The sequence below is a fragment of the Cryptomeria japonica genome, chromosome 5, assembly GCF_030272615.1.
Source record: "Cryptomeria japonica chromosome 5, Sugi_1.0, whole genome shotgun sequence".
In the NCBI taxonomy this organism is placed as follows: Eukaryota; Viridiplantae; Streptophyta; class Pinopsida; order Cupressales; family Cupressaceae; genus Cryptomeria; species Cryptomeria japonica.
The window spans coordinates 13646430-13661576 of record NC_081409.1 but is presented as its reverse complement, the minus strand read 5'-3'; the positions used below and the strand labels follow the sequence as shown (position 1 = coordinate 13661576).

The 15147-nt window shown below is 33.5% G+C and overlaps 1 protein-coding gene across 1 annotated transcript; it reads right to left on the bottom strand.

The window, feature by feature from the left end:
• Nucleotides 1-762: 762 nt before the first annotated feature.
• Nucleotides 763-13947, bottom strand: LOC131077987 (uncharacterized). The gene is made up of 4 exons (XM_058015597.2): nt 13583-13947; nt 11678-11952; nt 9877-10074; nt 763-931 (listed from the first exon to the last, which is right to left on the bottom strand). Exons 1-4 carry the CDS (start codon nt 13698-13700, stop codon nt 866-868), a joined length of 657 nt encoding a protein of 218 aa, XP_057871580.1. The 5' UTR covers nt 13701-13947; the 3' UTR covers nt 763-865.
• Between the last annotated feature and the right edge of the window lie 1200 nt (nt 13948-15147).

Here is a 15147-nt window from a genome sequence, read left to right as displayed (position 1 = left end):
AGGGTGAAGGCTCTAACAGGCCTAAATCAAAATCCCTTAACCAAGTGGCACCTAATAGTGTCCTTGTAATCTCCTAACAGGGATGGCTCCTCACCGAGCGTACTCCAGAAGAGTACAAATTTTGTGAGTTCCTACTCACATCATAGTTTTCTCCCATTTGGGTTTCCATGAGATAAATCTTGGTGTCACTGTGTATCTTTTCATGCATGCTTATTCTATTGCAGTAGTTATTTATATTGGTGAATGTTAAGTTAGTGAAAACTTAAGTTAAAAGTTTTAATTGGCTAAAATCGGTAAAGTGTTGATTCACCCCTCCCCTCTCAGCACTGGTTGGGACTAACAATCTTGTATCAACTCCATATCAACATATCATATCGAAATCAATTTTTCATATCCAGGGAATCATATCGACAATTTTGGCGACATCCAAGAGATCAAGTTCTCTTCCAAGTGAGGGCCACCTTGAATCTTAAGGATCTTTAGGGATAGAGGAGCATGGAACGATTTTGAGAGTTTTTGGTTCACTAACATGTTTTTGTGATTACTAACTCTAATGAAATGTTCCATGTGTGTGTTTGAGGTGTTTTCTTCCATTGCAGGATGATCCCACATTTCCAACACACAGTTACCATAAGATAACTCAAAAATTACCATTAAGACATCTCACTACAATTCATCAAATTGCACAATCATAGATATCACATGAGATCTTCTAAAATAAACTAACAATACAATAAATTATATAAATGAATAAGCTAACAATAAAATAAATTATGTAAATTTCTATTGATCTTAAATGCATGAGCTAACCACAATAGTGAATGATGTTTGGTCTAATCCCTCCATCAATGAAGGTCTCCAATAATCATATATTTTTAAGAGCCTTCTTTACTTCTTCATATACAACATCGACTTCACTCTCACTAGAAATCTGCAAAAATAAAAAATTTAGAAACTATCATAAATGTTATTTTAATCATTTTATATTAATATATAAGAAAATGTGCAAGGTTAAATGATTAATGAAGTAAGAGAATAGTGACAACATTGAAGACGATTTCAAGGAATATTTCATTCAAAGACACTCTTAATAAATTAAACAATATGAAAGGTTAGAAAGAAGACAATAACAACTCGTTCATTTGGATAACTCTTTATAGTTCTCTTGGCTGGGCGGTTCGCCTTCTTTTGTTGTATCTCTCTTTCTGTTTTGAATAAATTTTTACCCCTCTTTATTGTTGAAGGAACTTAAAATTCAATATTATCATCATATTGTATATATGTACTATGCATAAAAGTAAAAGGAATTATAATGGTCTCTTAAAGGAGACACCACTTTTCTATACAATATTCCTTTATTCCTTTAAGATATATAAGATGGATTATTTTTCTAATTATCATAGATCTATTGCTTAAAGAGATGTGTTGTACCTAGATGAGATTTTTGCATAATTTCAATTTTCTTCTTCTTCTGGAAGTCAAGAAGGAATTAGCTTAGTCCATGATGGGAGATCAACAAAATAAAAATAGTGACAATACAACAATCACCCACCTCCATTAATACCACGGCATAAACAAATTTGTTCATTGGCTTTGAATAAGTTACATCTATGAACTTCCATTTCAATGACCAAAAGGTTTTCATAAATTTTTCAATGGTGGTATTCACAAGTGAGATTTAGAGTGTTGATCATGTGAGCATTATAATTCAATTAATTATTGAGACTTTGTCATGCTCAACTATAGATTGGTTTCATCATCTTCGGGGTAATTCTATCACCAATTGGAACACTATTACAAATTTCTTATGTACTTAAAAATAGCTAAAGGTTTCATATTGTGTTTCCTAAAACTTTAAGTGCCAAAAAAACATGATAACGAACCCCTAGGGAAGTTTATTGTGAGATTCAATTAGGCAATCATCAAAATCACCCGCACCATAAAGCCATTTTCTAAGATTGTCTTAATTTACTTCATATGGATTTTGTATCACCAAATATTGCTTTCTTTCTCAAAATAAGTCATGTTGTTAAATTGAATAATGCTCATGGACATGCAATTGAATTGAATTGGAGGATCATATGATCACAAGAAAAATTCAAGAAGATTTAATCAAGCCATATGTTCAAATATTAGCTCACTTTATTATGAGGAGTCGTAGATAATGTGGAAAATATGAAGAAAAAACTTTCCTTGAATGTTCTTCTACTTCAGCAATATCCACCACCTCTAAGGAGAAATAAATCTTTCAACAATTATAATTATAATAGGCTTTGTTGTTCTACACGTTCAATAAGGCTGGTAGCAAAAACATCTTTTTAGTCTGGCATACATTGTGTTTTTCATGGAATAAATAAAAAATGATGGAAGGAATTATATGTTGATGTATGAGCATTTGGGTGCATGAGCAATCAACATAAAAAAAAAAAAATTAAAATTCAACTTCAATTTTCTTTTTCCAGTTTATTTTGGGTAACTATTTGATTCAGGAGGCATATGTGGGATAAATTTGACCAAAGTGACAGTGCCATCTTATCAAATGATTTAATGGGTATCAAAGGTTAACAAATTGACTGAGTATCAACCAAGTTATAGAGTTCATTTCTACAGAAACACTAATTCATCGAATGCCAAAGTTGTTGATATGGAGGTTAAATGGATCGCCAAATCCTTATGATCGGATGTGGGAAGAGTAATGATTCAGTTTTCTTAACTGTCCAAACTTGATGACAGTTCAACTTCCCAGTTGGTACAAAATAAAAGGGAAGAAATATGCTATAAAAGAGTCTGTGGCCATGAAAATGAGAGGCGTTGACCATAATCTTTGGTTTCAAGATTGGTAAATATTTTTATTAAAATAATAATGTATGTTTCTATAATGGTCATTTTGGTTAATTGGTTAATTTCTTTTTTGTCTTTCGTGTTTCTATTTTCAATTTTGTTCATTATAAGAAGATCGTCTTGTAATCTCTTTATAAGAAGCTTTCATCTCTTTTGTATAGATCAATTTAATCACTAATCTAATTTTTGATAAGAGAGAGGGAGCAGAGAGGATTCCAAGGAAGCTATTGTAGAGTTGAATGCAAGGCATATGAGGAGAAATAAAGATCATAAATCCAAGGCTAATTATAATTTATAAATAAATATAATTTTTGAAGCATCATTGAAATGAGATATTGATTCTTGCTGTGATTGTGGATATTTATATGAATTGAATGATTTGTTTGTGAGTTTGTTGTTATGTGGTTGCATGGTTGGGATGTATGATAATACCCCTCCCACCATCACCACACCATGATCAACATTATCCTTTAACGCAAAGGTTCAAAGAACTAATCCTAGTTCCAAGTGCAAATCAAGGGTCTTCAAGTGATCCTCAATATCTACTAGTTGAACTTGATGGCAACTCTATGAGCTGATATATATACCCGATGTGAAGTTGGCTTTAACTAGAAAATAAATAATTTGCATAATCATACATTGAAAGCTATCATGTGTTTGCATAATCAATGATATACAAAATTACCATGATTTGCCTACTTTTCTCAAATTATGTGAGTGAGGAGGCATTTTTTAATTAAAGCGGAGCCTACCATCACACAAGTATGTCAATGTTCTCTAAGGAACGAGAGGTCACACTAGCATCTCAAAATCTTGGTTATGTTCCAATTATTTATTACTAAGAAAGAAGAAAGATGATGAATCAAGTTTCTTTTTTTATTCAAAGGTTTGTTTGGAGAACTTACACAAGACATAATCAAAGAAATTAAATGTATTCACACTACTCAAGAAATGTTTGCTATGTAGATAGAGAGTTTGATGTCAATGGTGGGGAGGTTTTTGAAAGTAGACATGTAGGATATGTTTCTTGACACTAATCTATGAGAGGAGATATGTGTAAAAAATTAAACTAATCATATTGTTAAAGAGAAATAAACACAAAAATAATATACTATAGCATAGTTGATTTTCATGGAGAAAACTACTTTGGGAGAAAAAATCCATTCGAAAGTAACTCAACATATTATTCAATAATCAATGGTTACAATAATCTTGCAAAGTATAAGCCTCTACAAGAGTATCACAAAAAAAATATCTAAAGCAATTCTAGCAACACAACAATACCTATAAAAGTCACTATGAAACCTCCATCTCAATAGCCAAACAAATAAGAGAAGAAATACATGAAACTAGAAAAAAATAATTAGTAAATGATGAGCTAAAATAGTCGAAATCCATCACCCAAGGGTAAGTGCAAGAAGTTGAGTACATTTTTAATGCCATGCAAGGAAAAAAATGTCAATAGGAACATGTACATGTATTGTGTAAAAATAGGTATCGTTTGGGATCAGATACCTGAACCTAAACTCCAAATGGGTGACTCATTACATAACCACATATTGATCCCATTATCATTACACCCCAAAGATCGATCTTGATCCCTAGATCCATTATTCATTACCCTAGATCACATATGTGGGTGCTGAATTGACTTAGGTCGTTTTAGTAGTTCTAAATCTAAAGCCCAAAATTTTCAAATTTTAAATTCAAATAAAACCTTGTTGACTTTCTTCTAGTAGTCATTGTCAACTGACCTAGCAAACAATCATATTGATTTCTATGCAATGTATATTTACAAGCATTCATTCATTCATTTTAGAAATGTGGAAATTATTATGGACAACCTAGGATTTATTGAAGAGCATTTATGAGAGCATCATATTAGCATTACATCAACATACATCATCCTAGATCTATGTAGTGCATGTTTGTTATCCTTGGTCCTTGTTGGACAAAACTATTGAATTGGTCCAACCAAGGGTTTGTCAAATTCTCCAACAGTCTTTATAAACATTATTAGTTTTTTATCAAAATTTAGATATTTAAATATTAAGGCAAGTGAATTGAAACAAACATATTATTCTCAATTTATTCTTGTGCGTACAATTTAAGACTGTGTTATATGTTTTTCAAGCTTGCAAAGATTAATTTTATAGGTGTGGACTTAAAACTAGGCAAAACATTGTCAATTTGCATTATAATCTAAAATAGGACCATCTAAGCAAACCATTGAAATTCTAAAATTTTAATGGTTTGATTCCTAACATATTATATTTCATTTCCTCATCTTCGAAGTCAAACAAAATATCACTTTTAAATTCATTCAATTTCTATGCCCATGCCTCATTCAATTAGAAATGCTTGAACTAAAATGATAGACTAGATTGATTATACCTTCAATTGATGAAGCAATGTCCTTACAATAATTCCTCCATGTGTTGACGCAAAAACATGATAAATCACATAAAATCCATCATGAAGTAAACATAAATGAAGATGCCTTGATGTAGTTTGTTTCTCCTTGAATCAAATCTACTCTTGAAGTGTTGCTCTTGAATTGGAATGATAGCATAACAATGGGATAACGATAGATTGATAAAAATGAATTAAGAAGGATGCCTTATATAGGGATTTCATAATAAAATCACCTTTAGGTCGACTTAGAATTATCATATTTTCTCATAGAGCTATATTTGATATATTTTGGTACAAATCCAAGAGGAGAAGCTATGCCCATACCTCATTCAATGATGAGGTCCCCCTTTCTTTTGCATGTCATGAGTAATTCTTATGGTTGTTCTCTTTGTATTTGCATGTGAATCTATACACCTTTAATGATTAGGGATGAGGTTGGTTGAAGTTCAAAGGATTCCTATGCTCCTTGGGAACACAAAATGTCATAAAACTCTGACAAATAGACATGGTAGGCACCTACATTTGCAGGAAATCATGAATTTCCAAGGCCCTTGTGCAAGTATGCACGTTTATCATTTTGAGAAACTTCTATAGGGGTATATACTCATTTTTTAGTATTTTCGAGAAAGTGGGAAAAATTCATTGGGAGCAATTGTAGAATCAACAAAATAATGGCATTCGCAAGAAGCCCTAAGATTTCAATTTTCCAACTCTGAGTAAAGGCACTTGTAATTTGAAAATAAAGAATTTCAAACTATGAAGTCCACATTAAGTGAGTGTCTTCATCAAAGTTATGTTCATTTCTTGATGTTTGTATAATCAATTTATCAACTAGATGATTGTGAAAACTTTGCAAAGACTTTGTAATCTTCATTAAGGTTTCATAATCAGGATTTAGTCGTTATAAGTTTTGTATGAACTCATGACTCTATACCCCTAATTGCAACTACCATTGATCTACTAAGATTCATTTCTCATCACTCGACACACTAAAACAATATTAATCACTTTCTTTCAATTATAGTTTTAGTTAGTCATTTTTTTGTTGGGATAAGGTGGTGTACACCTTGCATAATGTTTATAATGTATTATTTTATTATTATTTGTATTGCACCTAAAACCTACATGGACCTGCATCACTACGAAGTAACATTCTTGGGGCTACTTTGTGTATTGCATTGTAACATTATAATTGCATTTAATGTGGGTGTCACGTTGAGATATAATATTGTATTTATTTTAATATTGGAGAAAGACAATAAAGTGACAACTTAGTGCCCAATATTAAATGAGGGGTTAATGGTATTGTGTTCACATGGTTTTGTGGCACATGGTTTTACTTTATCACTAGTTGTATTTTATGTGAGTCTGATTCTATAAAAGTGAGCACGTGTTTAGTTATAAAGGTTGGTTGGTTGAGTGGGTTGTCATTGTATTGATTCCTTTGGAGGATTGCATATGTGAAGCATGACATGGGATGTGTGGATTCATGCTTAGACACATGGAGAATGCATTGGAGGGCTTGATGATTCAAGAGTAATCATTGTAACTCCGTAAGTACGTTGTGTTGCTTTATTGTTGAATAATACATAGAGTATGGATGCTTTTGGAAGCTAGGTTTTTCCCTTGTGAGGGTTTTCCCAAGGTATATCTTGTGTTATGTTGTTGCTTGTCTATTTGATCTTTGCATGATGGCGATTCTATAAGCTTGTATACATGGTTTTCTCTCATGGGTTATGTAGGAAGTGGACTAAATGTAACTGGGTATGAAGCATTATTTCCTAACAATTTTCATATATGAGCTCATAAGCATAATAGGGTTTATTACTATTACATTGTAAGCATTTTTTGTTATATAAAGGTGCATATCCTTGCATATCAAAATCAACACATAGCTATATGGTGACACCAATTTTGGGATACAATGTGCAATGGGTATAGCATGTAGAAAGGTAAGTATTGAATCATTTCTTCCTCATTAATTCAGCAACTTAGGGGAACCCTTCTTGGTCTTGTAGAGCCAAAAGGTGAAGATCTTACCTACCTCAATAATTAGTCCTTAGCTGCCCAACATGACTAGCTTTGTGGTAATTTTCCTAAGTTTGACACCCATGGCACTTGGGAGATAATTAGTCCTTGGTGGTTTGGGGTCTACACCTTATCCTAAAAGGGGTAGATGCTCTTGTATCACTAATTCCATTTTAAAAGTTAAATTGTAATCATTGATCATAGTCTACATTAGAAAATCAACCATCTACTATATAAGAGCAATAAACTAGAGCTAAGCTACTCTAATCACCTCATTTCCAATTTCATTTACAATCTTAGCTCTTCGCTTTTTTTATTTATTATTTTATTAGACCTGAATGATGATAGGGTTACTTTATTTCCGTACATTTTGGTCCCAACTAGTGCTCTAACTTAGGGTTTGACCTTCTTCAAACTATTATTGATTATTAAATCTGATTTTTTTAATCCCCCATCTTGTAATCAAAACATAAAGTTGCTCTACATAATATTGATCCTTCAACGTTTTCACTTATGGTCAATACACAAAAATCATTTAATGATTATAATCTTCCATTATGATTGATCCATCATGATGAGATATCTAATGATTTGGTTGACAATGATTGCATGTTTATGGTGCTATCATTTTTAATGTCTCATTTTCTTCCATTTTTAGATGTGCTCTTTATGATGCCCATATGTTATAAACCTTTAACTTGAACTTACCTAATGACGTTTGCAAATGTATTTTTTCTCATAGATTTTTTTACTTGCATTTACATGGTGTTAGGTAAAGATTTAAATACTTGATTACACATGTTTCATAGTGGTATTGAAGAGCATGCGAGATGACTCGACTAAATCATGTTGAGAGGGTCAAACTTTGATGTGACCTTTCTAGATGTACAATAGAATTTATGGGTAGCTATGAAGTAATTCAAATTCAATTTATTTGATTTGAGAAGTCGAATTCCAGCCATCAATCATACTCTACAATTATTAATTTAGGTTTGATTTCTATTTATTGTTTTATATCATTTTTTGGACTATAGTTAATTGAAAACTTTGTAATGGTGAAAACTAAATACCCATGCCCATTTCCCTTATGCTTTGGGCCCACTTTAATTGTATATATAATGCAAGGACTAGTCTATAGTGGCATATTCTTGCAATAATTTGACTCATTACAAACCACATATTGATCCCATTATCTTTAAACCCCAAAGACTAATCTTGATCCCTAGATCCATTATTCATCACCCTAGATCAAATATGTGGGTGTTAACTTGAACTAGGTCATTTAAGTAGTTGTGAATCTAAAGCCCAAAGTTTCATAATTCAAATTCAAATAAAATCTTGTTAACTTTCTTCTAGTAATCGTTATCAACTGGCCTAGCAAACAATAGTGTTGATTTCTTGGGGATGACCCCGCATTGCCGCGGTAAGTTGCACACCTCCTATTTGGGAGGTCTTGGGTTTGAGCTTGCTTGAAGCCCATTGTCTATTGGATCCACCACCCAGCACATGCACACGATGTCAGCAAAAACAATGACATAGACCTGAGGTGCAAAATGGAGGCCACGTAATTGAGAACGAAACGATCAACAAAAAGGATGTTGTTGTGGAGATGTTAATGTCGCCCAGGGGCAAGAGAGTTCGAAGTGCGTGGAGGATGCTGTGGAGAAGGATGCTACGGAGAAATCAGGGTGCCACGTGGAGTGATAAGGAGAGGATTGAAGTGATAAGGAGAGGATTGGAGTGATAAGGAGGCATGGTGATACGAGCAGTGGAGTGAAAAGGAGCCATGGAGGGATAAGGAGGTATGGATTGATAAGGAGGCACTCGATCATCCATAGAGTAGGTGGCAGATCAAGGTGCAAAAAAGTATCAAAATCTTGGAGGTGTCATTACCTCATAACAAAAATGTAACCACGGGGAGGGGTCTCCAATATGTGACCCTCACTGGTTCGTAGCTCCAGTCAAAAGTGAATACCAATAAAAAAAAATAGTGTTGATTTCTATGCAATGTTAAATTTACAAACATTCATTCATTCATTTTAGAAAACGTGAAAATTATTATGGACAACCTAGGATTCATTGAAGAGCATTTATGAGAGCATCATATAAGCATTACATCAACATACATCATCCTAGATCTATTTAGTGCTTGCTTGTGATCCTTGATCCTTGTTGGACAAAATTGATGAATTGGTCCAACCAAGGGTCAATCAAATTCCACAATGGTGTTTGTAAACACTATTAGTTCTTATCAATATTTAGATATTAGAATATTAAGACAAGTGAATTGAAACAAACATATTATTTTCAATTTGGTCTTGTGCATACAATTTAAGACCGTGTTACATCATTTTCATGCTTGCAAAGATTAATTTCATAGATGTAAACTTGAACCAAAACAAAACATAATCAGTTTGTATAATATAAGATAAGACCATCTAAACAAACCATTAAAATTCTATATTTTTAATGATTTAACTTTTAACATATTCTATTTAATTTCCTCACCCTTTAAGTCGAACAAAATATCAAATAAATTTAAAAAGCACATATATAATTATGAAAAGAAAACCAATAAATGTGGATGCTTGCCTTCACTAGAACGCCCTTTCCTGAATTTTCATAGTATTTGGTGACAGGTATGGTCTCCTCCTCAAAAGTCTTGAATCTCTTTTTAATTGTCTCAATGTTGTCATCAATTCGACCTGATGTTGCTCCTCGCTCTAGAAGTCTTTTCTCCATAACTTCAGGGCTACATTCTAAATATAATACCATATTGGGGCTGCAAATCTGCACATTCCATCAAAAATAAATTAGATGAAAATTTGTAGTCATAGTAGCATGACATCGAACAGAATATTTTCCTTCGAATTTCACAAGAAATAAGGATGCTTTTATAGAATGATTTTGGCCTAATTTTTAAAACCACAGCCCGTTATTTATTTTATCAATATATCCAAGGTGTTATTAGTGAAATGGTGAACGCTTTCAAGTAAGGTTCAGTTCTTTCGATCTGAATATTGTGGATATGGTTTTAATGGATATATAAAAATATAGATTAAATTTATTTATATGTTCAAAATATTCAAAAAATTTAATTTTTATTTGAGCAAGAAAAATAGATTCAAGGCATAAAAATTTTAGAGTCTATTAGTTTGAAGTTTCTGAATTTAACTGTGTAAAGTTTCTGGATTTCACTGTATAAGCATTTTTCTATCAATATTTTGGATGACACTCCATGATCCATCATTAGAATGTATAAAGCACAATAGGAACTACTTGAAAACCTCACACTACTATCATCCAATACCTACAAAAGCTCACCCATTACAGCTCCCAATCAGCTAAACCTATAATAGCTCCAAGAGCCGGAACAGAACTCGAAAAATCCTTTTAAAATATCCAACAAAAATAAATAGTGATTACAATACTCACTGCATTAACTCAGCAATTCACAATACAATAACTATGTTTAATCCTAATCAATATATAAATATTCATAAACACCTCACTAAAGGAAAAAAAACTACTGACTAATATTACAATACAATAGGCCTAAATCATAGGCTGAAAAATTAACTATAATAGGCCAAAAATTTCCCTACCAACACATAACCCCTCATATTGCCAAGCTCTCAGCCCCAGCACCACCACTATGACAGCACATATCCAACATGTTTTTGGGTTTCTTAAGACTGATATGTAAAGTTTACAGATTTTGATGGTACATCATTGCATGAAAGTAAAAAGATCCTTCAGCTACTTGTCACCTTTTTTTGATCCTAGTGCTTTACTGATCTCAAAAGTGCGCAAATTTTATTGTTACCTCATTGTGTGCAAGCTGAAATCTACATGAAACAATGTGGAAGAAGATCAAATTTATTGTTACCTCGTTACATGCAAGCTGAAGTCTACATGGACAAAGTGGAATTTGATTCTTAAAACTACTTTTAAAATATTTTATTTTTTTTGTTAATGGATTTCATTGCTGTACTGATCTCCAAATTGAACTTGAGAAGAGCTTCTGAGGCCTCTCTCTACAAGGGAGGACACAAACCATTTGCTCTCCAACTGGACCTACTCTTCAAATCTTGATAGAACAATAGTTTTATTAACCTAACTTGGACCACAAATGACTGAAATCTAAGCAATTTAGATCTTTTGTAGTTAAGATGAATCAAGACCCAAGATTGTTATTATTAGTGTTAAGATGAATCAAACCGAGTTGAACTAAAATCTTTTGCTTTCTCACGGAAGCTGGTGATGAGCAACTCTACATAAAATGTGTTTTGTAATATCAATCAAGTACTAGTTTTAACTGATATACAGGTCGACTATAAGAAGCCCTTACTCTGGTTATAACTTGCTTAGAATTGATAAGTCGGAGCTGTACCTTGTCCTCAAATGCTTTAGCTTGGTCCACAGAACGTGGGAAGCCATCAATCAGAAACTTCTTGTTTGAAGACTTCTCCATAGCATTCTTTAACAACTCCAATGTTGTTTCAACTGGAACAAGTTTCCCTTCTGCCATGCAAGTTTTCGCCTGTTTTCCTATATCAGAATCATTGTTTACTTCATTCCGCAATAAATCTCCTACTGAGAGGTGAACAAATCCATAGTCTTTGACAATTTTCTCACATTGAGTACCCTTCCCAGAGCCTGGACCACCTGCAGTAGAGGGAAAAAATTAAAAACCTTAATCTTGCTAAACCAGGTCCTAAAAGGCTCATTTCCCATAAGAGCATAAGAAGAGGGTTTATATTGGATTCACTATGAAAATTCAATATTATCATCAAAATATTTACAGAATTCATCAATGACTTCTAGTATTTAGTGGATTCTATAGATATGGATAGATCACTATTCTTTGGCTGCAATGGGACCAAGAAAAGAGGTGACCTAAATTTGTAGCCTTGGACCTTATCGAAGAATATACTTAAGGTTGTAAAAGAATGGCACACATGCACAAAGCAAATAACAATTTGGCAATCCCTCTTTGATCAGATACTCAATGCCAGAATAGATTTGGACATGCAGGATGTAAACGTCAATTTTGAAAGTTCAGGTGATAACACAAGCCTTGCTTTCAGAAGGGTACTCCCCTGCTACAAAAACATAGGCCTACAATAATCTTAAGGCTAAGAAACAAGGGCCTTTAACATACAACCTTGGTTCCCACATGAGTATATTAACGAGGCAGCAAAAGAGGAGTTCCTGCACGAGTATATGCAAATTTGATCAATTCGGAAAATTAAGCAACTGTCTTCAGAGCTGCCCCCATCATCTGTTTAAAACTTGAATGGAATGTACAGGTTATGATGGGGTAACCAAGCATGAACCCTAAATTTTTAGTAGATATACAAAGGTCGTAATGGAGAGAGAGAGAGAGAGACCCACAGGATGTAAATACTAATTCTATCAAATAAACCCTGTTTTTAAAACAACTCTGTTTTGAGAAGGCACCCCATTTCAGGTTGAGTTGTATTCGTATATTGCAGACATTTTTGTCTCGAAACATGCCATTCTGAGATTGAATACTTAATCTCTTCCACAAACACAAGAATATAATTCCAAAAGCCGAAAGGTTTTGATACTGAACTAATAAGGGTCGGGGTTCTGCGATCGAAAGCTAATCTATGCCACGGCAGAGGGTGCACAACAGTCCGTTGGAGGCTAGACAATCAAACTGACATGGGAATTACTCCTGATTGCATATGGTACTGCCCTAGCCCTGCAAACCATAGAAGCCCAATTGTCTCAACCTGTGTGTAGTGTGTACCTGGTAAGAGGGTTAAGCCTACCTAATCAGCCCAGGGAACCGCAGTGACATGGGGATTGGAACTAATTACGTAAGGGATTACCACTGCTATGTAAATGGTAAAATTCCAGTAGTCCCACTGCTATGCGACAGAAAAAAGCTTTATCCTACCTAAAGCCTCTCTGTCTAGTGAGCATACAAAAGAACAAACCAATCAAGGAGAAGAACAAATCCAGGGGTCCTAAATGACAGGATGCCAATCAGTACTATTATCTCATATTATTATTAAATGACAGGATGCCAATCAGTACAACAGACATGTCATAAGACTGCCTTCCTGAATAATTACTGTAACCCATTCGTTTAACCCATACTGCTATCAAACCAAAACATAGCTTTCACTGCATCTGATCATTCATTCTCTCACCCGCTTTCCCCAACATCTATTCTTGTGATATTTCCAGAACCGAAACAAAGCAGATTAGTTATGAGTCTATACAAGAATGGATTGAATTGAGCAAGGATTTGAAGAGACATTACCTAGCACAAAGACAATGAGATTCTTGGGCCTTTTCTTGCAAAGAAAACTATCAAGGCCTTTCTTCTTTGGCTGTGGATCCCCATCAAGATCTCTTTCTCTGGACTGACCACAACCCATGTTGCTTGAATGTTTTCTAATCTATTGAACTAGAAACCCCAAAAGTTGGACAGATTTAGCACGGATATTTTGTCCCTTGAGTTAAAAGAAAAGAGAAGTTCAAAAGAAAAATGAAGAAGAGGCCAACATATGAAATCATAGAGATTCGAACATCATCTCCTTTCCACTGTAGGGTGTAGACAATTCAACAAACTTCTCTTTGATATTCTCCCGAACTTTCAGTGTCCCACACCCAGCACTTCATTCAATATGAATAGCTTCTTATAAAAGTTGATGTTCTGCTTTAAGCATTTCATAACAAATTATTCAACTTAGCCCCGCGGCTTACTTAGTCTTGGCTGGCATTTTCTACAGTGCAAGTGATAAGCTCAAGTCTTTCTTCATCACCAAATCTTCTAAGAATGCTTATGAGATCAGGTAGTCACCAAACGTTCTAAAAATGAATAAAATAAAAGTTTCTAATAATATTCATGAGATCAAATAGTCTACGGGTTTGAGAGTTGAACCATGCCAGTACTAAGAAAGGTTCTAACCAAAAAACTATTACTTTTATATTGCTTTGTTGATCGTGATTCTATTATGGATTTTGATTAAGTAATCAGTTTAAGCTATTTGATCTTCAAACAAAACTATGAAATATTCTATTTCTAGAGTATTGGCATAATTGATTTGTATGACTACATATGTTGTACCTTCCATGATGTAATATCATTCTATTACCTCTAATTCTAATGTGTAAAGATGGAAAACCCTATAGACCCACTCCTTTTTGGGCATTATCTGCTTCCTAGTTTAAAGAAATGTGTTTACTAAAATTGTACTCATTTACCTAATAATTTGATTTTTGTAAAAGATAATAAGTAAATCAAATTTAAGATTACATAAAATAAATGTTGAGAGTAGGGGATGCACTAGCACTAGAAAAGAAAAAAAAAGGATAACTCAAATCCTTATTCTCATCAACAATCCAATAAATCTTATTAGCTTTCACCTCCTATTTCAATCTTTCATCCCCCACAACTTTCCAACCAAGTCCATCCTACTTTAAGAACTCCTCAAATAAAGTCACCTTTAGGGATGCCTCCAAGGACTAATACCAAAGGATCTTAAGTTCTAGTGCACAAACAAATTTACATCATTCCACCACATCACTAATCCTATACCATCCAAAATACTCATTAAATATGTAGTTGTCAATCATAAAACTCTCACACACCTCAAACACATTAATTCTGACATCCATAAACATAAAAAATCCTTATCCCATCTATGTGCACAACTCAAACAATCCCTATACTATTCACTATAATAGTGAAAAATTTAGGGTTTCACCATTAAATGTGATAAAACCACTATTTTTTTCTTAATTGCCATTACATTAGGGAGAGATAGGAATTTGATAGATCTAATCTTGAGAGATCAAGATTCTAATTAGATTCCAGGCCTC